General features: G+C 44.9%; 1 protein-coding gene across 4 annotated transcripts in view; it reads left to right on the forward strand.

Annotated features, from left to right (window-relative positions):
• Nucleotides 1-23: 23 nt before the first annotated feature.
• The window catches only part of LOC138809236 (MOB-like protein phocein), a 36058-nt gene continuing 13963 nt past the window's right edge, over nucleotides 24-22118 (forward strand). The window contains exons 1-5 of one of the 4 annotated variants that reach the window (XM_069995723.1): nucleotides 24-123; nucleotides 286-331; nucleotides 763-927; nucleotides 2151-2240; nucleotides 2321-2485. In XM_069995723.1, coding sequence (XP_069851824.1) covers nucleotides 329-331; nucleotides 763-927; nucleotides 2151-2240; nucleotides 2321-2371 — 309 coding nt within the window. In that variant the 5' untranslated portion in view covers nucleotides 24-123; nucleotides 286-328 and the 3' untranslated portion in view covers nucleotides 2372-2485. The other 3 variants (XM_069995722.1, XM_069995724.1, XM_069995721.1) reach the window with 3 other exon arrangements.

The raw sequence follows: 22118 nt of genomic DNA on the forward strand, positions 1-22118 counted from the left end.
ACGGGTTAAGGGTCAAGTTGCGTCACTTCCGGAAAGGGGACGAAGGGGTAGCGCTTTCACCTCGGCGGGCTGCCTAGAAAAGCCTAGAAAGAGCTCCCTTTCCTTCCGTCCTTCGGCGCTCGCGTAAGTGCCCTGCGCAAAGTCCTCGGGACCAATCGCCGCGCGCGCTGGCGTTTCCGCCCTCCCGCGCGCGGCGGGGTCGGGGCGGGGGCTGCGCGAGCGCGCCTGCGCGGTGGGCGGCCTCTTCACGTGTCCCCTAGCCCGACTGCGGGTCTCTCCTTGCAGCGTCGGCGTGAGAGCAGAGTCCGAGTGGCGACCGCGGAGAGTCATGGTGAGTTCCTCGTGGTCTGGAGGACTGCGGCCTTGCCCGGCCTGGGGCACACGGGAGCCCCACAGGGGCCTGGTGAGAGGGGTCGGGTACTGGTTACTGACCGGCGCCCACCTGTACGAGGCTGTGCACGCACCGGGCCCGCCGGCTGGTGGGCCGCGAGGAGTGCGGGCGCGCGCGCAGCGGCCACCGGCCAGTGCCGCACCTTGCCGTGTGAGGCCTTTGCGGGAGGGAGCGTGACCCCGGGCGTAGAGATGAACTCTCGCCGAGGACTGAAATTTTCCGGGAGGACGGTTGACCTTGGGATGAGCGAGGGGTTGCCCTTAAAAGGGGCCTCGTGTTGAACTGGGACGGAGTGGTGTCCGTTCTGGAAGCCAGCTCCTGAGACACGACGCGGCCCGTTGACGATGTGTTCCGCACGTTTGTCTTTGCAGGCCGGACAAGCATTTAGGAAGTTCATTCCTCTGTTTGACCGAGTGCTGGTCGAAAGGAGTGCAGCTGAAACTGTGACCAAAGGAGGCATTATGCTTCCAGAAAAGTCTCAAGGAAAAGTATTGCAAGCCACCGTAGTGGCTGTGGGATCGGGCTCTAAAGGAAAGGTAAATGGGGGCTACAATGGAAGTAATTCTTGCTGTACTTAATAGTGGAAGGAAAACGCATTGTAGGAAATCCTGTTAGTAAAAGTGGCCTTTTCAGTAGGCCACAGGTGCCTTTCAAGATAATCTCTTAGCTCATCTCTGATCTCTTTAAAGATGGTTGCAAAATAACAAGATTTTCTTTCTTTGTGTGAAGATTTCCAGAGCATTGAAGTTGCTATCAATCGGCATAAAGATTATGTTTTAAATAAACTACAGTGGCCTGGAGAAGCTTGATTAGGTGGAGCTGGCCTTTAACCATAACACAAGGGAGGCTGAGGTTAAAAGGATCCAGTTAGAGGACAGTCTTGAATTGTTGGTTTAACCTCTGAACAATGAAATTGCTCTATCCTTATAATCTTTAGTTGGGGCCTCATTTGGCATACCTAATAAAGGCATGGCACCTAATAAAGCCACGCACTGGTGGCTCATGCCTATAATACTAACTACTGGGGATGCTGAGATCTGTAGACAGCCCCAGCAGGGTAAGTCAGGTAGACTCTTATTTCCAGTTAAGGACAACATGCTGGAAGTGGAGCTGTGGCTCAAGTAGTAGAATTATTAGCCTTGAACACAAAAGCTCAAGGACAGTGCCCAGGTGGAGTTCAAGCCCTAGAACCAGTATACATACACAGACACACACACATAAAGAAATTGAAGTGTTATCTAACTAGTTAGGCCTTTAACATTGTCAGTGAAGACATGCTGTCTATTGTGTATTTGGTGTGAAATGTTAAAATTGTTCCAGTTAACCTCTTAAGAGGGACAGTTGTAGTCTGGAAACATTCTGGAGTTAGGGCTTTGAGGAATGGCAACTCTGCTTCAGTCACTTTACCTGAAGGGAGGAAATCAAGAGCATGTGTTAAATACTGAATCCTTGAGTTGTTTGAGGGGTCATTTTATGCCTAGTTTGAAAGCTGCTTTATTATACATAGCCAACCATATTAATATTTAACAATTTTTGAAAAGTTTAACAAGTTTTGTTTAGCTTTTCCATTATAATTACTGTGAAAAGTCAGGATTTAGTTTAATCCACTGTTTTTATTTCAAATTCTATCAGTTAAACATTATGAGGTGCCTTTTTCACATACTAGATTTAGTGAGCATATTTCTTTTCATAGCCAGTTGAAAGTTAATTATCTGGTGAACTAGACATCTTTGCTAATACACAGCCTTATTTTCTTAAGGGTGGAGAGATTCAGCCAGTTAGTGTGAAAGTGGGTGATAAAGTTCTTCTCCCAGAATATGGAGGCACCAAAGTAGTTCTAGATGACAAGGTAAGTAAATGTCATAATTCTAAAAACAAGTACAATATTAGTTATTGAATTGTCTTAACTAACAGTTTCTCTGTTTGCAGGATTATTTCTTATTTAGGGATGGTGACATTCTTGGGAAGTATGTAGAGTGAATACATCACTAAAATGGCATCCTGTGAAGCTGCCCATTCCATGGAAGTTCTGAGATCTTTCATCATGTAAATAATTTCCATATCTCCCTTTTATAATAAACTGATGGTAACTAAGCTAATGATATCCATTGTCTCTAAAGTTTAATTTCACTGTTCTGGTATAAACATTTCCAAATAAAACATGTAAATAAATGGGTAGTCTTTATTTAGTGGTTTAAGTTGGTTTTAGAGTTCTGTAGTTTATGGTTTCAAGTGAATGACTGTATACGAAGCTCAGTGCTGGTGATTACTGTTTAAGTATTTTGAAGGCTGAAATCAGGCCTGGCAAAACATATGTGTCCTATATTTTACTTACGATGCTGATAAAATAAACATAGGTCTTCTATGCTAGGTAGACTCTTCACTGGGCTACCTTTCCTTGGTTTGAGTGAAAATCAAATGTGTGGTAGTGACAGTGATCATATTTCCTATCAGCAAAGTCCTGTGTATTCTTAATGTGTTTAAATTTATGCATATTATTGCCTCTGGTGTACCTTTTGTTACGCCGGGTTACTGTCTCAGAGTTCTTTTGCCTAATGCTAGCACTCTACCACTTTGATCCACAGCTCCACTTCGTTTTCTGGTAGTTAATTGAAGATCAGGGTCTCAGGAACCCTTCTTGCCTGGGCAGGCTGGCTTTGAGCCATGATCCTCAGATCTCAGCCTCCTGAGTGGCTGGGATTAGAGGCGTGAGCCACCAATGCCTGGCAAGAACTAATTGTCTTTAGTTCTTATAATTAAAATAAGAGGAAAGTGAACCTCGACATAGCTAGTGTGCTTATATGTCATGGCTATGAGTACAGATTCCAATTGGAATTTTACCTGTGTGTGAGGTGTTATGGGCCTTCCACTTGACCTAGGTGCTGTCACTGCCCTTTTCTGCTCGAGGCTAGTGCTCTACCACTTGCACAGCTCCACTTGTAGATTTTATTTATATTTTTTTGTTGGTAGGGCTTGAACTCTGGGCCTGGGTGCTGTCCTTGAGCTCTTCAGCTCAAGGCTCTACTACTTGAGCCACAGAGTCATTCCCAGTTTTCTGAGTCATTAGAGATAAGAGTCTCATGTACATTCTTTTTTTTTTTTTTTTGCCAGTCATGGTGCCTGAACTCTGGGCCTGGGCACTGTCCTTCAGTTCTTCAGCTCAAGGCTAGCGCTTTTCCACTTGAGCCACAGCACCACTTCCAGCTTTTTTTGTTTATGTGGTGCTGAGGAATCGAACCCAGGGCCTCGTGCATGCAAGACAAGCACTCTACAACTGAGCCACCTTCCAGCCCCTCATGTACATTCTTGCCCAGGCTGGCTTTGAACTGCGATCCTCAGATCTCAGCCTCCTGAGTAGCTAAGATTATAGGCGTGAGCCACTGGAGCTGGCTGTAGAATTTTATTTAGGTGTTTATTAGTGTTTAATTGGAGAGAAGAATCTCAACGACCTCAATGACTTAACTGCTTGGGTTGGCTTTGAACTGAGATCCTTACATCTCAGCCTCCAGAGTAGAATTACGGGCTTGAGTCATCTACACCTGCCCTATATTCTGTCGACAAACAGCAGCATACTTTCAATCATGAACTTCCACATTCCTAGTATCCTAAATACCACATGGCAAGGGTTTTTGTTTTTGTTTTCCTTTGCAGTAGCTTTTTTTGGGGGGGGCGGTCCGGTCGTGGGGCCTAAACTCTGGGCCTGGAGGCTGTCCCTCAGCTCTTCAGCTCAAGGCTAGTGCTCTACCACTTGAGCCACAGTGCCACTTACGGCTTTTTTCTTTTTGCGGTGCTTAGGAATCGAACCCAGGGCCTCATGCATGCAAGGCAAGTGCTCTACCACTGAGCCACCTTCCCAGCCCTGCAGTAGCATTTTGAACTCTGGTCTTCTGACTTGCTCAGTAGCTCTGTACCACTTAAGCCATACTTCCAGCTCTACAATTTTCTGGTTATTTTGGAGATACAGTCTGGCTGACTTCTCTTTGAACTGGCTTTGAGCCACAGTCCTTAAGTCTCTGTCTCCTGAGTAGATTTACAGACATGCTAAAATAGCTTCTTAGGACTAAAGGTGCCCTTCTAGTTTCAGAAAATTTCTTCAGTAATGCTGCTAGACAAGCATCAGAACAGACTACTGTGGTATAAAATCCATTCTGATTGAGTAAGCTTGAAATTTTAAATATGCTAGTTCCAAGGATGCAGTAAAAGTTTTGAGATTTAGTTCTCAAGACTCATTTGCTTGAAAAGCCTTGGCATTTGGACTGGATTTCAGATCCTAGCCACAGGGCTTTGAGCTAGTTTCCTCACTTTGTTTTCTTTGTTCCTAAGATTTTTTTTTTTTTTACTCACCTTATCATTTTGGCTTTTACTTTTCATTTGCATAGTGCCTCTGAGGCAAGTGTTAAAACTGCTGAGACAATTTGAAAGTTTTTTTCAAACACTCATCTACATTGCCCAGTCTGACCTCAAACTTGCAGTCCCACTATTTCAGTAGCTAGGATTAAGGGCATGTGCTATCTTGCCTAGCTATTACTGTTTTAAGCCAACTTCGGGTAAATTTTTTTGTGGCCATAGATAATTAATGCAGTAGTTTATAAACTATGAGAAGAAAAGGTAATTAGGCTGAAGGTGTGGCTCAAGTGGTGAACTTCCAGATCCTAAGTTCAATTCCCAGTCTTGGATTAAAAAAACCTTTTAGTCAAAAGACTGAAAAATACTAACCAGGTGCTGGATGGCTCACATCTGTGATCCTAGCTACTTTGGAGGCTGAGATCTGAGGATCATGATTAGAAGTTGGCCCAGGAGGAAAGGCCATGAGTCTTATCTCCAATTAACCACTAGAAAACCAGGAGTGGTGCTGTAGCTCAAAGTGGTAGAGCAATAACCTTGAGCAAACCAGCCCAGGGGTAGCGCCCAGGCCCTAAATTCAAGCCCCAGCATGAGCACCAAAAAAAGCTGGAAGTGACACTGTGGTTCAAGTGGTAGAGTGCTAGCCTTGAGCAAAAAAGAAGCTGGGAGAATAACCAGGCCCTGAGTGCAAGCCCCGTGATTGCCCCCCTTCCCCAAAAAAGTGTCATGAAATGCCACAGTGAAACCTCTTGGTACAATTAATATATTCAAAAGAATGATAGGACAGCTAAACAGACTCTATTTGAAAAATAGGAGCTGGAGGAAAAATAGCTGGAGGAGGTGGGCAAATGGAAATAGTGAATGAAGATAACTATAGTCAAAGAAGAGGAAGGGAAGTACTAGAGGATGATAAGTGGTATGAGTTGGATAGAAATAAATGATATGCATGATTGAAAATGCCATAAAGAAACTATCCCTTGTGCAACTAATGCAAGTTAATAAGAAATCGTTAGCTGGACACTTCATGCCTATATTCCTAACTGCTCAGGAGCCTGAGATCTGGAGGATCATAATTTGAGGCCAGCCTTAGGCAAAAATGTCTGCAAGAATCCTTCAATTAACTAGTATAATACTGGGCTAGAGGCATGGCTTCAGTGGTAAAAGCACCAGCTATGAACAAGAAAGTCAAGTATGAGGCACTTAAATTCAAGCCTAAGTGAGACCTTGAAAAACAAAACTAAAAAGGCATAGCTGAAGTGGCAGAGTACTTGCTTAACAAGTAGGGTAAAGCTTTAGGCTCAGTTCCCATACTAGAAAATCAAAAAAGGAAATGAACAAGTAAAACATAACAAATGGTAACAATTTCCCTAAGTACAAATCAGGCAAGGTGGTACCCAACTGTAAATTCAGCACCAGGTGAACCTGTGCTATGTAGACCTTATTTCATAGAAAACAAAATTCTCCGAAGTGAATTTCATACTAAATATTTGGAAGTTTGAAAGTTGTCTAAGTGTGTATGTGTGTGTACGTGCACATGTGCACATGCGTGTGTGCCAGTACTGAACTTAAACTCACAGGGTCTGGCTAGTATTCCTTAGTTTTGTTCAAGCCTAGTATTATACCACTAGAGTTACAGCTCTACTCCTGGCTCTTCTGTAACTGGAGATGAGTCTCACAGACTTTCCTGCCTAGGCTGGCTTTGAACTTTGATCCTCAAGTCTCAGCCTCCTGAGTAGCTAGGATTACAGGAGCTGCCAGGTCCAGCTAAATACGATACTTGAGGTATGTAAAATACTTTTAAAGCTTCAAGAGACTTTTTTTGGTCAGTTATGGGATTTGAACTCGGCCTGGGCACTATTCCTCAGCTCTTCAGTCAAGGCTAGTGCTCTACCACTTGAGCCACAGTGCCACTTCTGGTTTTCTGGTGCTTAATTGAAGATAAGAGTCTCATGGGGGCTGGGAAGGTGGCTCAGTGGTAGAGCACTTGCCTTGCATGCATGAGGCCCTGGGTTCGATTCCTTAGCACCACATAAGCAAAAAGAAAAAAGCTGCAAGTGGTGCTGTAGCTTAAGCGGTAGAGTGCTAGCCTTGAGCTGAAGAGCTGAGGGACAGCGCCCAGGCCCAGAGTTCAGGACCAGACGCCTCCCCCCCCCCCAAAAAAAAAAGTCTCATGGACTTTCCTGCCTGGACTTGCTTTGAACCATGATCCTCAGATCTCAGCTTCTGAGTAGCTAGGATTATAGGCGTGAGCCACTCGTGTTCGATTTCAAGATACTTTCTTTTTTTTTTTTTTTTTTGGTCCAGTCGTGGGGCCTGAACTCTGGGCCTGGGTGCTGTCCCTCAGCTCTTCAGCTCAAGGCTAGCACTCTACCACTTGAGCCACAGCGCTACTTCCGGCTTTTTTCTTTTTGCTTATGTGGTGCTTAGGAATCGAACCCAGGCCTCATGCATGCAAGGCAAGCACTCTACCACTGATCCACCTTCCCAGCCCCACTTCCTGCTTTTTCTGCTTATGTGGTACTGAGGAATCGAACCCAGGGCCTCATGTTTGCAAGGCAAGTACTCTACCACTGAACTACCTTCCCAGCCTGAGACTTTCATAAAATATTAAAAAAATTCAGTTTCGGGCTGGGAAGTTGGCTCAGTGGTAAAGCGCTTGCCTTGCATGCCTGAGGCCCTGGGTTCGATTCCTCAGCACCACATAAACAAAAAGAAAAAAGCTGGAAATGGTGCTGTGGCTCAAGTGGTAGGGCACTAGCCTTGAGCTGAAGAGCTGAGGGACAGTGCTCAGGCCCAGAGTTCAGGCCCCACAACTGGACCAAAAAAAAAAAAAAAATTCAGTTTCAGGGGCTGAGAATATGGCTTAGTTAACTCATTCCGGTAATCCTAGCTACTCATTGAGGCCCAGATCTGAGAATTGCAGTTCAAAGCCGGCCTGGGCAGGAAAGTCTGTGAGACTCTTATCTCCAATTAGCCACCAGAAAACTGGAAGTGAAGCTGTGGCTCAAAGTGGCAGAGTACTAGCCTTGAGCAAAAGAGACAGTGCCTAGGTCCTGAGTTTAAACCCTATAGTGACAAAAAATTTTTTGTTTCTGTTTTTGTTTCTGTGTATAGAGGAAAAGAATAACTATGTACAATCTTTAATATTATAATTTTTTTTTTGTCTGTCATGGGGCTTGAACTCTGGGCCTGGGCACTGTCCCTGAGCTCTTCAGCTCAAGGCTAGTGCCCTATACAATCTGTAAAGAAGAAGATTTTGATAGTTTGTTCAAAGTTATAACCAACAGGAAAGAATATCTAGATTTTTTGATTCCTATGTAGATAGCATTTATCTGAAATATTCAAATGGCTGCCTTTACTTGATATTTTCTAGTAACACTTTATATATAACTGTAATTACTGATTAAGTTCTTTTTACTGCTCTCCCACATTCCCACCCCCAGTTTTGGAGATTAAACAATGTGGCTTTTTTTTTTTTTTGCTAGCCCAGTGTGTACCACTGAAATATAGCCCCAAGTTCTTACTTAATTATGTGTGTATGTGTGAATGTGCGTGTATGTGCCAGTCCAGGGGCTTGAGCTCAGGGCCTGGGCAATGTCCCTGAGATTTTGTGTTCAAGGCTAGTATTGTTCTACCACTTTGAGCCATAGTGCCATTTCTGGCTTGGAGATAAAAGTCTGACAGGCTTTCCTGCCTGGCTTTGAACTTTGATCCCAGCTTTCTTTGTAGCTGGCTAGCTACAGGTGTGAGCCACAGACACCCTGATCCTGTTATATGGGAACTTAATCAGTGAGATACAGAGAAGCCAGCCGGGCGCCGGTGGCTCACGCCTGTAATCCTAGCTACTCAGGAGGCTGAGATCTGAGGATCGCGGTTCAAAGCCAGCCCGGGCAGGAGAGACCGTGAGACTCCTATCTCCAATAAACCACTAGAAAACCGGAAGTGGCGCTGTAGCTCAAGTGGTAGAGCGCTCGCCTTGAGCTGAAGAGCTGAGGGACAAGCGCCCAGGCCCAGAGTTCAAGCCCCACAACCACCAAAAAAAAAAAAAAAAAGAAAAAAAAAAGAAAGAGATACAGAGAAGCCACACTTTTTGAGGTTGAATCTGGACTCCTTATTAGAAAGCCAGTGTTTGCAAGTGGACTAGTGTTCCAAAGAACTTGCAGTCCAGAATGTTCTTAGCATGAGCCTTTTTTTTTTTTTTGTCGATCCTGGGTCTTGAACTCTGGGCGCTGTCCCTCAGCTCTTCAGCTCAAAGTGAGCGCCTTAGCACTTGAGCCACAGGGCCACTAATGGTTTTCTGGTGGTTAATTGGAGATGAGACACCGGCACCCAGGAGCTAGAGCCTTATAAAGGCTAAAACCAAGTTGGATGCTGGTGGCTCACGCCTGTAATCCTAGCTACTCAGGAGGCTGAGATCTGAGGATCACGGTTCAAAGCCAGCCCTGGCAAGAAAGTTCGTGAAACTCTTATCTCCAATTAACCACCAGAAAACCAGAAGTGGCACTGTGGCTCAAGTGGTAGAGTGCTTGCCTTGAATTGAAGAGCCGAGGGACAACACCCAGGCCCAGAGTTCAAGCCCCATGACTGACCCAAAAAATTTTTTTAAAAAATTAAAGGCTGAAACCACATCAAGGCAGATGCCACTAGGTATGGAGATTAGCAAAGTGTGTTTACAGAAGCAAAACAAGCCGGTTATCCGTTAACTAAGGGAGGCAGTTAGGGTTTGTAAGTTAATTAGGAGGGACAATCTGGCATAGAGATTTATTGGAATCCAACAGTCTTAACAATCAGGGGTAAAGGATAGGGATTTCTTGGAGTCTAACAATCCAGGGCACAGCTGCAATTCTCAGAATGAACTATGCCCCATTTATAGTTCTCAGAATTGAGTGAAATGTCTGTTACCTATTAAGTCATTAAGATGGCAGTAGGGATAAGATGGCACTACTTAGGCCCAGTATCTATATTTCATTTCACTCCTAATCTCTTGTTAAAATTTTCTTCTGCCAGGTGCTGGTGGCTCATGCCTATAATCCTAGCTACTCAGGAGGCTGAGATCTGAGGATCATGGTTCAAAGCCAGCCCAGGCAGGAAAGCCTGTGAGACTTATATCTCCAATAAACCACTCAGAAAACTGGAAGTGGCGCTGTAGCTCAAGTGGTATAACATTCACCTTGAGTGGAAGAGCTGAGTGAGGGACATTACCCAGCCCAGAATTCAAGCCCACAACTGACAAAAAAAAATTTTTTTCTTCTTCTTCCCCCCCAGATTAACCCCAGTTATAGAACTTTCTTGTTTGAAAGTCATAATCTGCAGGATGACAAGAGTAGGGAAAATGTGAAGGTTATGAAGTAGAAACATTTCAGCCAGCTCTAAAGAACAAGGTTTTTCTGTGGACAAGGCCAGGTTTGACATCACCATGTAAAAAAAATATCACTTTTCAAAGGGAATGAAATGGTATTTTGATTCTATGTTTAACATCTGCTCATTTAGCCCCTCCCTCCCTTCTTTCTTTCCATTAGATGGGCTGCATTGTTCAACAAATCTGCAAAGTCCATGAGACTCCTATCTCCAATTAACCACCAAAAAGCTGGAAATGGAGCTGTTGCTCAAGTGAGCACTAGCCTTGAGCAAAATAAACCCCAGAGGGCAGTGCTCAAGTCCCAGGACTGGCACAGAAAAAAAAGAATACTAAGGACATGAGTGCCTGTAGTCCATGCCTATAATCCTAACTAGTACTTGGAAAGCTGAGAGCTGGAGGGTCATGGTGGTAAAAATCAGCAATAGGGGTTGGGAAGGTGGCTCAGTGGTAGAGCGCTTGCCTTGCATGCATGAGGCCCTGGATTTGATTCCCCAGCACCACATAAGCAAAAAGAAAAAAAGCTGGAAGTGGTGCTGTGGCTCAAGTGGTACAGTGCTAGCCTTGAGCTGAAGAGCTGAGGGACAGCGCCCAGGCCCCCCCCCCCCCAAAAAAAAAGATAAGCAATAACCGTGCTGGGGGCATGATTAAAATGATAAAACACTACCTCTGAGCACGGAGCAAGCTGTAGGTAGGCTCTGAGTTCAAACAGTAAGATCAGAATGACCTTTTTCAACAGGTACCTGCTATTTACACAAAGGAAAATTACTGAATAATCTGGGAAAATGAAGTTCATTCAGATTTTCTAGTGGTTAATTGGAGATAAGAGTCTCACAGACTTTTCTGCTCAGGCTGGTTTTGAACTGCCATTCTCAACTCAGCTTCCTGAGTAGCTAGGATTACAGGCATGAGCCATGGGCACCTGGCTCCCAGGCTGGCTTTGAACTGGTATCCTCAGACCTAAGTCTCCGGGGTAGTAGTAGGCTGGCTGACATCAAGGGCTTTTTTTTTTGTTGGTCATAGGGCTTGAACTCAGGTCCTGAGTGCTGTGCCTAAGCTTTTTTTGCTTAAGGCCAGTGCTCTACCACTTTGAGCCACTTCCTTATCCAGCCTTTTTATGTGTCTATTTCAGTGGCTGCTACATAGTGGGGCTTAGTGAATATTTGGTGAAAGAATAAATTCTTTTACTATCTTGGAATTAGTGTAAAAATGATAGATTATGTCCTTGCTCTTTTAAGAGTTACAAATGTATATACATCTTTAGAAAAGATGTATTTTTTTTTTTTTTTGGTCGGTGGTATGGCTTGAACTCTGGGCCTGGGCGCTGTCTCTCGGCTCTTCAGCTCAAGGCAAGCGCTCTACCACTTGAGTTACAGCGCCTCCGGTTTTCTGGTGGTTTATTGGAGATAGGAGTCTCACGGTCTCTCCTGCCCGGGCTGGCTTTGAACCGCAATCCTCAGATCTCAGCCTCCTGAGTAGCTAGGATTACAGGCGTGAGCCACCAGCGCCCGGCTAGAAAAGATTCTTATATGCAAGTCAATTTATTGTCAAGCACTTCTCAGCCAAGTTCTAGGTCACTGACAAATATTCTGCTTTGGATCCACTCAACTTAAGACCGCTTTTCTGCTTTTGTCTCTGGAGGGTACGTAACAGCATACTCAAGTTTTCTTTATCTAGGGATGCCTGATGTTTCTTCCTGTGGAAATCAGACCAGCTTGTTCACTCTTTCCTCTTTTGGCTGTTAAAACAGTTCATAACAAAGCCTCCCTCATCCAATTGAACGATTTAAGATTTTTATCAGGAAAAACAAAAAAGGGAAAAAAAATTCCGAACTGCTGTGGTTTCTTGAAACCATTTCCCATTTAAAGGAAATTTCAGAATCCTGTGGGATGTAAAATTCCCACCTTCCATCAAGACCTATTCATTTCTTCTTGCTTCCAACTTGCAGAATTCGAGCCAGTATGAAGTGTTTGCAGGGCAAACCTATCAGATGCCCACTCTATCTCATAATTGATACCTCATCATCTTTTTCGTAGGCAAACATCATTGAAAAGGTCCTTGGCTTTGTAGTCAGAGCGTGGCGGAAAAAACAAACACGTTGTAGTCAGGCCTTCCATCTGGTTTCAGACTGGGTTGGTTTCATGCAGATTCTGTGGCATCTTCCCAGACTGATCTGTTTTACGGCTCTGACCTTGCTTCCCAGGCAGATTTTGGAAGAAAATCAGGCTTCTTTTAGGTAATTAGGTAATTGCCTGCACATGGACTTACAGAAATAGTCGCCATTGTACGAACTGTCCTTGCAGGACAACTGACGCGAGCCAAAGGACGGGCACCGAGGTTGACGTAGAGGTGCACGCACAGCCGCAGCGCCTACCCGTGGTGACGCCGCTCCATCCTCTCCCGTGGAGCTCCGGAAACGGCTCGCGACCCCCGACCTCCGGCCCCTCCCACTCGCCGAGCCGCGGCGGGCACTCGCCGGCTGTTCCATCCTGTACACCTCCCTCCGCGGAGCCCGCCTTGTCCTGGGTTCCTCCCTATTTTCCCGACCTGCCCTGCGCGAGCTGCAGCTGTTCTCCAAGGTGCCCCCTCCCGGGAGCCGGGACTCAGAGCGCCGCTGCGCCCCGCCCCTACCCCCTCCCCGCGCAAGCAATCGTCCCTTACATCCGGGTACCGACACCAGCCGTCCGGACTCAGGCACTATGGTCATGGCGGAGGGGACGGCAGTGCTGAGGCGGAATAGGCCGGGCACGAAGGCACAGGTACCATCTCGGCACCTTTTCGGCAGGGAGCTGTCGGTGCCGAGGCACACGGCTCCGGCTAGCCGGCGATCGACGCGGGGAGACCGGGCCCCCGCGGAAGGCGGGCGGGCGGGCGGGCAGGGACGTTGGTGCCCGGCCTGCTCTTCCGGAGCCGCAGCTCCTCGGGGTGGGCTCGGCCGGCGGCGGCCGCCCTCGAGGCCTGCCTGCAAAGCGCGGACCGGGGCGTGGGGGGCCTGGGGCGGGGGGCGCGCGGGGCGGGCGGAGCCCCCCGAGGCCCGGCGTCCGAAAGACGTCAGCCGCGACCCGCCGGTCGCCCGCCCGGCCGGCTGCCTGGCGCTGAGGGGCGCGGCCGGCCTGCTGGAGACCTCGGGGTTTCCTGAGGGTCGGGGGCCTCGGAGAAGGCGGCGGGCGGGGCGCGGAGAGCAGACCCTGCCCTTGCCCTGCTGCTGCCCGCCGCCGGTGCCGCGCCGGCCTCCGCTCCCGGCCGGCGTCTCGCCGCGTTCGGGAGGCGGTGGCTTGTCGGGCCGCCCCTGTGGTTTGCCATTGACCCACCACTCCCTTGGGCTCCCCCGCGGCTGTTCTCCGGGTTGGCCAGGCTGTGACTTGCCTTTGCTGGCACGGACTAGGGTGAACCGATCATCATACCTTACCAGCTGGCACTGTTCGCAGAGACCTGGGTGCTGCATGTGAGGGGAGAACCCGGCTTGACCTCATTGATGTGCCCACCCAACTGGCGTGCCGTAGATACTCCAAACCCGAGCCAGGGCGTTCAAGAGAAAAGTGGTCAGTGAGAGAGACGTGGAGCGAAAAGCAGTCCGAGAAGACACCTCAGTTCTTTGTACCGAGAGGTGGAAAGACTTTCACAGAGAATGTAGATTTAGACAGCAAACTGAAACCTAGAGAATTGAGTGGGTTTGCTTCTAAGGTTACATAGTGTCTTGATTTTTAATTCACTGGTGGCCTTTTCAAGAGGTTTCTTTTGCTACTGAATTGTAGAATTGTTTTGGAAATCTTATAGAGTCACTACTTGTCAGTTACTTCTACAGGCAGTTTTTGTCTTCATATTCTTGACATTTGTATGTTACATGGTTATTTTTTTTAACTCTTTCCAAAATTTTAATTCCTTCTAATGTTCTTTTCTCAGATAACTACTTCTTGTTCTGTGACATTGTTTCTGATTCTTTTCTTAAGTGACCAATTTTTTTCTCATATATGTACATCTTTGAAAAACATAAAAAACATTCATAAACACATAGGTACGTTTCGTCCTGGGAATTGAGCTGCTTGCATGGTAAGCATGTACTCTGTCACTGAGCCAGAAGATCTTACTTTTGAAAATTTATTTTAAATATTGTAGCATGTCTTTACTGTGGTACAAGTAAGTCACACGTGAGAAAATAACTTTTGCACTCTTGCACGTTGTGGTTAAGTCAGACTAAAAGATTTCATTGGCAGTCTTAGTTCTTGTTTATCACATGTATTTCCTCCAGTGAAATAGGCCTGCTCCAAAATGATATAGTCAGAGCTATAATACTTAAATTGGTTAATCTGGAATGCAGACACATAGTTGGTTTTCAGTTAATGTTGACTGAATTGAGATGATTAAGATGGATTTTTTTGTTTCTTTAAAATGATATTACAATTCACGACGCAAAACACTATTTCCACTTCACCTTTTCCCCAGTATCTTTTCTGTATAGTACATCGTGTATTTGCTGATTTTTTTTTGCTGGCACTAGGATTTGAGACTCCACTTGCAGGGCTCTACCACCTGAGCCATGCACCTGGATTTTTCTGCTTTAGTTTTTCAGATAGGGTCTTCCATATTTGCCAGTCCCAACTGTACCTCTATCCTCCTATTTATGCCTATGATGACAGGTGTATACCACCCTGCTCAGCTCTTGGTTGAAAAAGGGTCTCAATATTTTGTAACAGCTGGCCTCAGACTGAGATTCTTTAATCCTGAGAAGCTGGGATTACTAACAAGTATCATTCATTGTACTTTTTTTTTTTTTTTTTTTGGTGGTACTGAAAATTGCACCCAGGGACTCAAGCATGATAGACAAGTGCTGTACCACTTGAGCCATACCACAATATTTTTTTCTTGTCAGTTGTGGGGCTTGAACTCAGGGATTGGGCGCTGTCCCTGAGCCTCTTTGTGCACCACTTCCATTTTTTTTTGGGGGGGGGGTCTGGTCTCGAAGCCTGAACTCTGGGCCTAGGCGCTGTCCCTCAGCTCTTCAGCTCAAGGCTAGTGTTCTACCACTTGAGCCACAGCACCACATCCAGCTTTTTTTCTTTTTGCTTATGTGTGCTGAGGAATCGAACCCAGGGCCTCATGCATGCAAGGCAAGTGCTCTACCACTGAGCCACCTTCCCAGCCCTCCACTTCCAGTTAATTGGACTTTTCTGCCTCAGATCTCAGCCTCTTGAGTAGCTAGGATTACAACAGGTGTGAGCACTGGTGCCCAGCCTCAATTTTTTTTTAAGCACATAATCTATCTACAGTTTTTGTGTGTGTTTGCCCATGCTGGTTTTGGGTATTGAGCTCAGAGTCTCCACACTCTTGTTCAGTTTTTTGCTCACAGCTGGCATTCTACCACTGACCATGCCTGCATTTCCTACAGTCTATTTGTTTTGGAGACATGATTTCATAGCTCAGGCTGGCCTTAAGCTGGAGATGCTTTTGCTTCCATCTGAGTGCTGGAATTGCTGATGTGTTCCACAATAGCTGGCTATAATCTACAATATTACTTATTTATATTTATTAGTTGTATTTATTATTTAATGGAAGATAAGGAATCTCATGGACTTTTGTATTCCTGTCTTCCCCAATTTTTTTCATTCTTTTCTTTTTTTTTTTTTTTTTTTTTTGGGTCCGGTCATGGGGCCTGAACTCTGGGCCTGGGCGCTGTCCCTCAGCTCTTCAGCTCAAGGCTAGCACTCTACCACTTGAGCCACAGCACCACTTCCGGCTTTTTTCTTTTTGCTTATGTGGTGCTGAGGAATCGAACCCAGGGCCTCTGGCATGCAAGGCATGTGCTCTACCACTGGGCCACCTTCCCAGCCCTTTTTTTTTTTTTGATGCTGGTTCTGGGGCTTGAACTTAGGGCCTGAGTTAAGTGCTGATGCTGAGATTTTCTTTCCTCAAGGCTAGAACTCTACCACTTGAACCACAGCTCCACTTCTGGCTTTTTAGTGGTTGGAGAAAGAGTCTCTGGGAGCTGGGTGCCAGGGGCTCACGCCTATAATGCTATCTACTCAGGAGGCTGAGATCTGAGGATAGTGGTTCAAAGCCACACTGGGCAGGAGAGTCTGTGAGACTCCTATCTCTACTATACCACCAGAAAGCCAGAAGTGGTGTTATGGCTCAGGTGGTAGAGTGCTCACCTTGAGCCGAATTGCTGAGGAACAGCACCCAGGCCAGAGTTCAATTCCCATGACTGACAAAAAACAAAAACAAAAACAAAACTCTTGGATTTTCCTGGTAGAACTGGCTTCAAACAGGATCTTTGGATCTCAGCCTCCTGAATAGCTAGAATTATTGGTGTTTGCCACTGGCACCTGGCCCAATTTAATTTTTATTTTTTGACAAAAGAATAGGAGGACTGGGAATGTGGCTTAGTGGTAGAGTTCTTGCCTAGCATGCATGAAGCCATGGGTTCCTCAGTACTACATAAACAGTAAAAGCTGGAAATGGCACTGTGGCTCAAGTGGTAGAGCGTTAGCCTTAAGCACAAAGAGGCTCAGAGACAATACCCAGGCACTGAGTTCAGGCTCCACAATCAACAACAGCAACAAAAGATACTGTGAAAACAGAACTGTTTAAAATACTTTAAAAAGCCGGGCACCGGTGGCTCATGCCTGTAATCCTAGCTACTCACGAGGGTGAGATCTGAAGATCGCAGTTCAGAGCCAGCCCGAGCAGGAAAGTCCATGAGACTCCTTTTTTTTTGGGGGGGGGGGTGGATTCTGGTTGTGGGTCCTGAACTCTGGGCCTGGGCGCTGTCCCTCAGCTCTTCAGCTCAAGGCTAGTGCTCTACCACTTGAGCCACAGCACCACTTCCGGCTTTTTTCTTTTTGCTTATGTGGTTCTGAGGAATCAAACCCAGGTCCTCATGCACGCAAGGCAAGCGCTCTACCACTGAGCCACCTTCCCAGCCCCCCGCCCCCCGTGAGACTCTTATCTCCAACAAACCAGTCAAAAACTGGAAGTGGCGTTGTGGCTCAAGCGGTAGAGTGCTTGCCTTGAGCTGAAGAGCGCAAGGACAGTGCCCAAGCCCAGAGTTCAAGCCCCATGACCGACCAAAAAAAAAAAACAAACTTAAAAAGTTAAACCCATCACTTGTAAAACTAAGAAGTTGGTGCTGAAGGATGTGGCTCAAGTAGTAAAGTGCCTGCCTAACAGGCAATAATCTCAATAATGACAAAAGTGGGGGGAAGAATAGAAAACTAAGATGTTAATAATACAGTTGAATTGTATTTCTCTGGGTTTTCCTATCTTCTTACATCCTCTCACCCCAAAATGTGATTATTGTTTTTCTTTATGTTTTTCCCATAGAAGCAAAAGTATGGTTTTTCATTTTCTTAACCTTTTTACATGATTGTATACACTGAGTAGTCTTCCATTTTTTTTTCTTTCATTAAAGTTTTTGAAGATGTATGTGTTAATGGAAGTGGAGCTGTGGCTCAAGTGGTAGAACACTGGCCTTGAGCAAAAAGCACAGGGACAGTGTGCAAACCCTGAGTTCAAGCCTTAAAACTGGAACAAAAAAAGAGAGAGGAAAAAGTTCTGTGAATATCTAAGAAAAGATATAACCTGTGTTGATTGATTAAAGTTTATAGGTAATTAATTTACTACTACTCCCCCACCCCCACTTTTACTCCAGAGACATTATTGGGGGATAAAATATATGTCAGGAATTGTGTAGCCTATTAAGAATACTTAGGGAGACAGGTGCCGGTGGCTCACACCTGTAATCTTAGCTACTCAGGAGGCTGAGATTTGAGGATTGAGGTTCAGAGCCAGCCTGAGTAGGAAAGTCCGTGAGACTCTTATCTCCAGTTAACCACCCGAAAACTAGAAGTGGCCCTGTGGCTCAAGTGGTAGAGTGCTACCCTTTAGCAAAAAGAGGCTTTAGGGACAGTACCCAGGCCCAGAATTCCAGCCCACTACCGACAAAAACAAAAAGAAAAAAAGAAAAAAGAAAAGAATACTTAGGGAAACGTTGCTGAAAAATCAGTCAAATGGAAACGTTGTTATTTAGGGAAATGTCTATGAATTCTGTTGTCTGTAGAGGAATCAGAAGTAAGGTACTCCACAAATATATAAATTAAATAAGTAATTATTAGGGTTCCTCCCCTCGGCTCCTCTTTGTTAGGGACCAAACCCAGGTCCTTGCTCATGCCTATCATTTACTACTGTGGTAACCCTAGTAATTTCCAGCCCTAGATCCATTCTCCCTCCCTCCCTCCCTCCCTCCCTCCCTCCTTCCCTTCCTTCCCTTCCTTCCCTTCCTTCCCTTCCTTCCTTCCTTCCTTCCTTCCTTCCTTCCTTCCTTCCTTCCTTCCTTCCTTCCTTCCTTCCTTCCTTCCGTCCTTCCTTCCGTCCTTCCTTCCTTCCTGTCTCTGCTGGTCCTGAGGCTTAGACACAGCCTGGACACTGTCCCTGAGCTTTTGTGCTTAAGGCTAAAACTCTGCCAATTGAACAGCTCCGCTTCTAACTTGTTGGTTAATAGGAAATAAGAGTTACAAGGACTTTCCTGCTGGCCTGGCTTCGAATTGTGATTCTCAGGTCTGAACCTCCTGAAAAGCTATGATTACAGGTGTGAGCCACTAGCACCTGGCTAATAACATACTTTTAAACATATTTCTGTTTGGAAATTTAGAACTGTCTTTATCATTGGAATAATGATTTGTTGAGTACTTAATGGAGCTATAGATTAGCTACTAATGCTAGCTTTTTAGGTAAAAAATGATTTAGGTTTTTGGTGTCTGGAGATTTTTTTATTTTTTATTTATTTATTTTTTGGTGTCCAGTCATGGGGCCTGAACTCTGGGCCTGGGTGCTATCCCTCAGCTTAAGGCTAGCACTCTACCACTTGAGCCACAGCACCACTTCCAGCTTTTTTCTTTTTGCTTATGTGGTGCTAAGGAATTGAACCCAGGGCCTCATGCATGCAAGGCAAGCACTCTACCACTGAGCCACCTTCCCAGCCCCTATTTTTATTTTTATTTTTGGATAGTGTGAACAGTATTGGTGCTTGAACTTAGAATCTTGCTTTTTTGCTCATGGCTGGTCCTCTACTACTTTTTTTTTTTTTTTTTGGGTGCAGGTCTGAGGGCTTGAATTCAGGGTCTGGGCGCTGTCCTGAGCTTCTTTTGCTCAAGGCTAGCACTCTACTACTTGAGCCACAGTTCACTCCAGCTTTTTCTATGATTAATTGGAGATAAGAGTCTCTTAGACTTTCCTGCTTGAGATAGCTTTAAACTGAGATCTTCAGATCTCAGGCTCCTGAAAAGCTAGGATTACAGGTGTGAGCCACTAGCAGCCTGCTGGCCCTCTGCTTCTGGAGTTACACCTCTAGCCTGGCTTTGTTCTACTTATTTTGAGATGAAATCTCAAAGACTTTTCTGCTCAGACTGGCTTCAAGTTTAAGTCTCAGATCCTCAGATCACTGCCTCCTGTATAGTTAGGGTTACAGGCATGAGCCACTGGTGCTTGGCTGGAAGATTTTTTTCTTTCTTTGTTGGGGTGTTTTGCCATCATAAGTGAAAAAGTGATTGACATCTTTCTAGTTAAATGATACATAAAAAGTTAATGGGAACCATATTGAGAGATTTGTGGTTGGAAAAATTTATAGTTTCGTTTTTAAAAAACTTAGTATTTACTGAAGACTATTGATTAAAGTACCTTTAACTTATTTCATTGGTAATCATACTATAACAGTTCTTTTCTTCCTTTTTTTTTTTTGTCAGTCGAGGGGCTTGAACTCTGGGCCAGGGTCACAGCACCACTTCTGGTTTTCTGGTAGTTAATTGGAGAAAAGAGTCTCACGGATTTTCCTGCTCTGGCTGGCTTTGAACCATGATCCTCAGATCTCAGCCTCTTGAGTAGCTAGGATTATAGGCATGAGCCACCAGGGCCCAGCTTTTTTCTTCCTTTCTAATGTGAACTTTGTTTTTTTTTACTGAGAGTTAACAATAATAACATTAATTCATTATCTGTGTAACTGAAATTTGTATGTGCTTTAATTGCAATTTTATTTTTATAGGATTTCTATAATTGGCCTGATGAATCATTTGATGAAATGGATAGTACACTTGCTGTTCAGCAGGTAATAAAAAGTTTTTTAAAAAAGTAATTCCATTAATCTATACATTGTACCTCTTTGGCATAGTTAAGTATTGCTAAATTTTTCAGTATTCCACTGAGTTAATGAAATGCTCCTTAAAGCCTTAATCAAGACTTTTTTTTTTGGTTGGTCACGGGGCCTGAACTCTGGGCCTGCGTGCTTTCCCTCAGCTCTTTCAGCTTAAGGCGAGCACTCTACCATTTGAGCCATAGCGCCACTTCCGGTTTTCTGGTGGTTTATTGGAGATAGGAGTCTCACAGACTTTCCTGCCCAGGCTGGCTTTGAACTCAGTCCTCAGATCTCACCCTCCTGAGTAGCTAGGATTACAGGCGTGAGCCACCAGTGCCCGGCTCAAGACTTTTTTTTTAAACTCATGGCTTCTAGCTTATTAGGCAGGCCTTTTACCACTCTAACAACACCCTTTATTCCATTTCATTGTGATTTAAGATAATGTTTAAAGTTTAGTCATACTTAAATACATTATTTTTTATTTTTATTTTAATGTATTTTTTTTTTTTTTTTTGTCAGTTGTGGGGCCTAAACTCTGGGCCTGGGCGCTGTCCCTCAGCTCTTCAGCTCAAGGCTAGTTCTCTACCCTTTGAGCCACAGTGCCACTTCTGGCTTTATCTGCTTATGTGCTACTGAGTAATTGAACCCAGGGCTTCATGCATGCAAGGCAAGCACTTTACCACTGAGCCACCTTCCCAGCCCTTATTCTATTTTTCTTTTTCTTTTTATTTATTTTTTATTGTGAAAATACTGTACAGAGGGGTTACAATTACATGAGCAAGATAATGAGTACATTTCTTATCAAGCATTGTAGCCTCCTCCTTTGTTTCCCCTTCCCATCTCTTTCTATTTTTCTTACTAGCATACTTTAGCTGTACAAGGATTTCCTTGTGACATTTCCATGCATGTGTACAATATAATATATTCTAGTCAGTCCCCTCACACACATCACTCTACCTCTTATTCTACTTGATACACTTTCAAGATGTTTCATTGTTCTAGTTATACTAGCTAATAATTTTTAAAAATTTTTATTATCATTATTTTTGCCAGTCCTGGGGCTTGAACTCAGGACCTGGGCACTGTCCCTGAGCTTCTTTTGCTCAAGGCTAAAATTCTATCACTTGAATCACAGTGCCACTTCTGGCTTTTTCAGTGTATGTGGTACCAAGGAATGGAACCCAGGACTTCATGCAAGCACTCTGCCACTAAGCCACCTTCCTGGCCCCTTACTAGATTTCAATTTGCAATCAGTGTAGAATGATGAGTAATAAATAGGAAAAGTATACTCGTTTGATGACTAAACCCTGATAACTTGTTTCTCACATTTACATTTTAGTTATCAGTAGTTCTTAACTGTTATTTGCCTCTAATCTATGTAAATGCTAAAATACTTTGAAGTTAGCTAACTATTGGTAGTAGTCTTCTGTAACAAGTTTGGTTCAAAGCCTCTTAGACATTCTTATGTAACGAAGAGGAACTATGGCTCAAGGTGGTAGAGTGCTAAGCCTTGAGCAGAAGGACTCAGGTACAGCAGGTAGGCCCTGAATACAAGCCCCACAATTGACAAAAAAAAAAAAAAAAAGAATTACTTAATTAGTCTGGTACTGCTGTTCATGCCTGTAATCCTAGCTACACAGGAGACTGAGATCTGAGGATTGAGGTTTAAAACCAGTTCAGGCAGACAAATCTAAGAGACTTTTCTTTCTAGTTAAATAGTGAAAAAGTAGGAGTGGAAGTATGACCAGAGTGATTGAGCGCCAGCCTTTAGTGAGAAAGCTACGTGAGAGTTTGAGGACTTGAGTCAAGCCCCAGTACTGGCCCTAAAAACAAAAAAACGGGGCTGGGAAGGTGGCTCAGTGGTAGAGCGCTTGCCTTGCATGCATGAGGCCCTGGGTTCAATT

This window comes from Dipodomys merriami, unplaced genomic scaffold (assembly GCF_024711535.1).
Source record: "Dipodomys merriami isolate MVZ:Mamm:240054 unplaced genomic scaffold, mDipMer1.0.p SCAF_49, whole genome shotgun sequence".
Classification (NCBI taxonomy): domain Eukaryota; kingdom Metazoa; phylum Chordata; class Mammalia; order Rodentia; family Heteromyidae; genus Dipodomys; species Dipodomys merriami.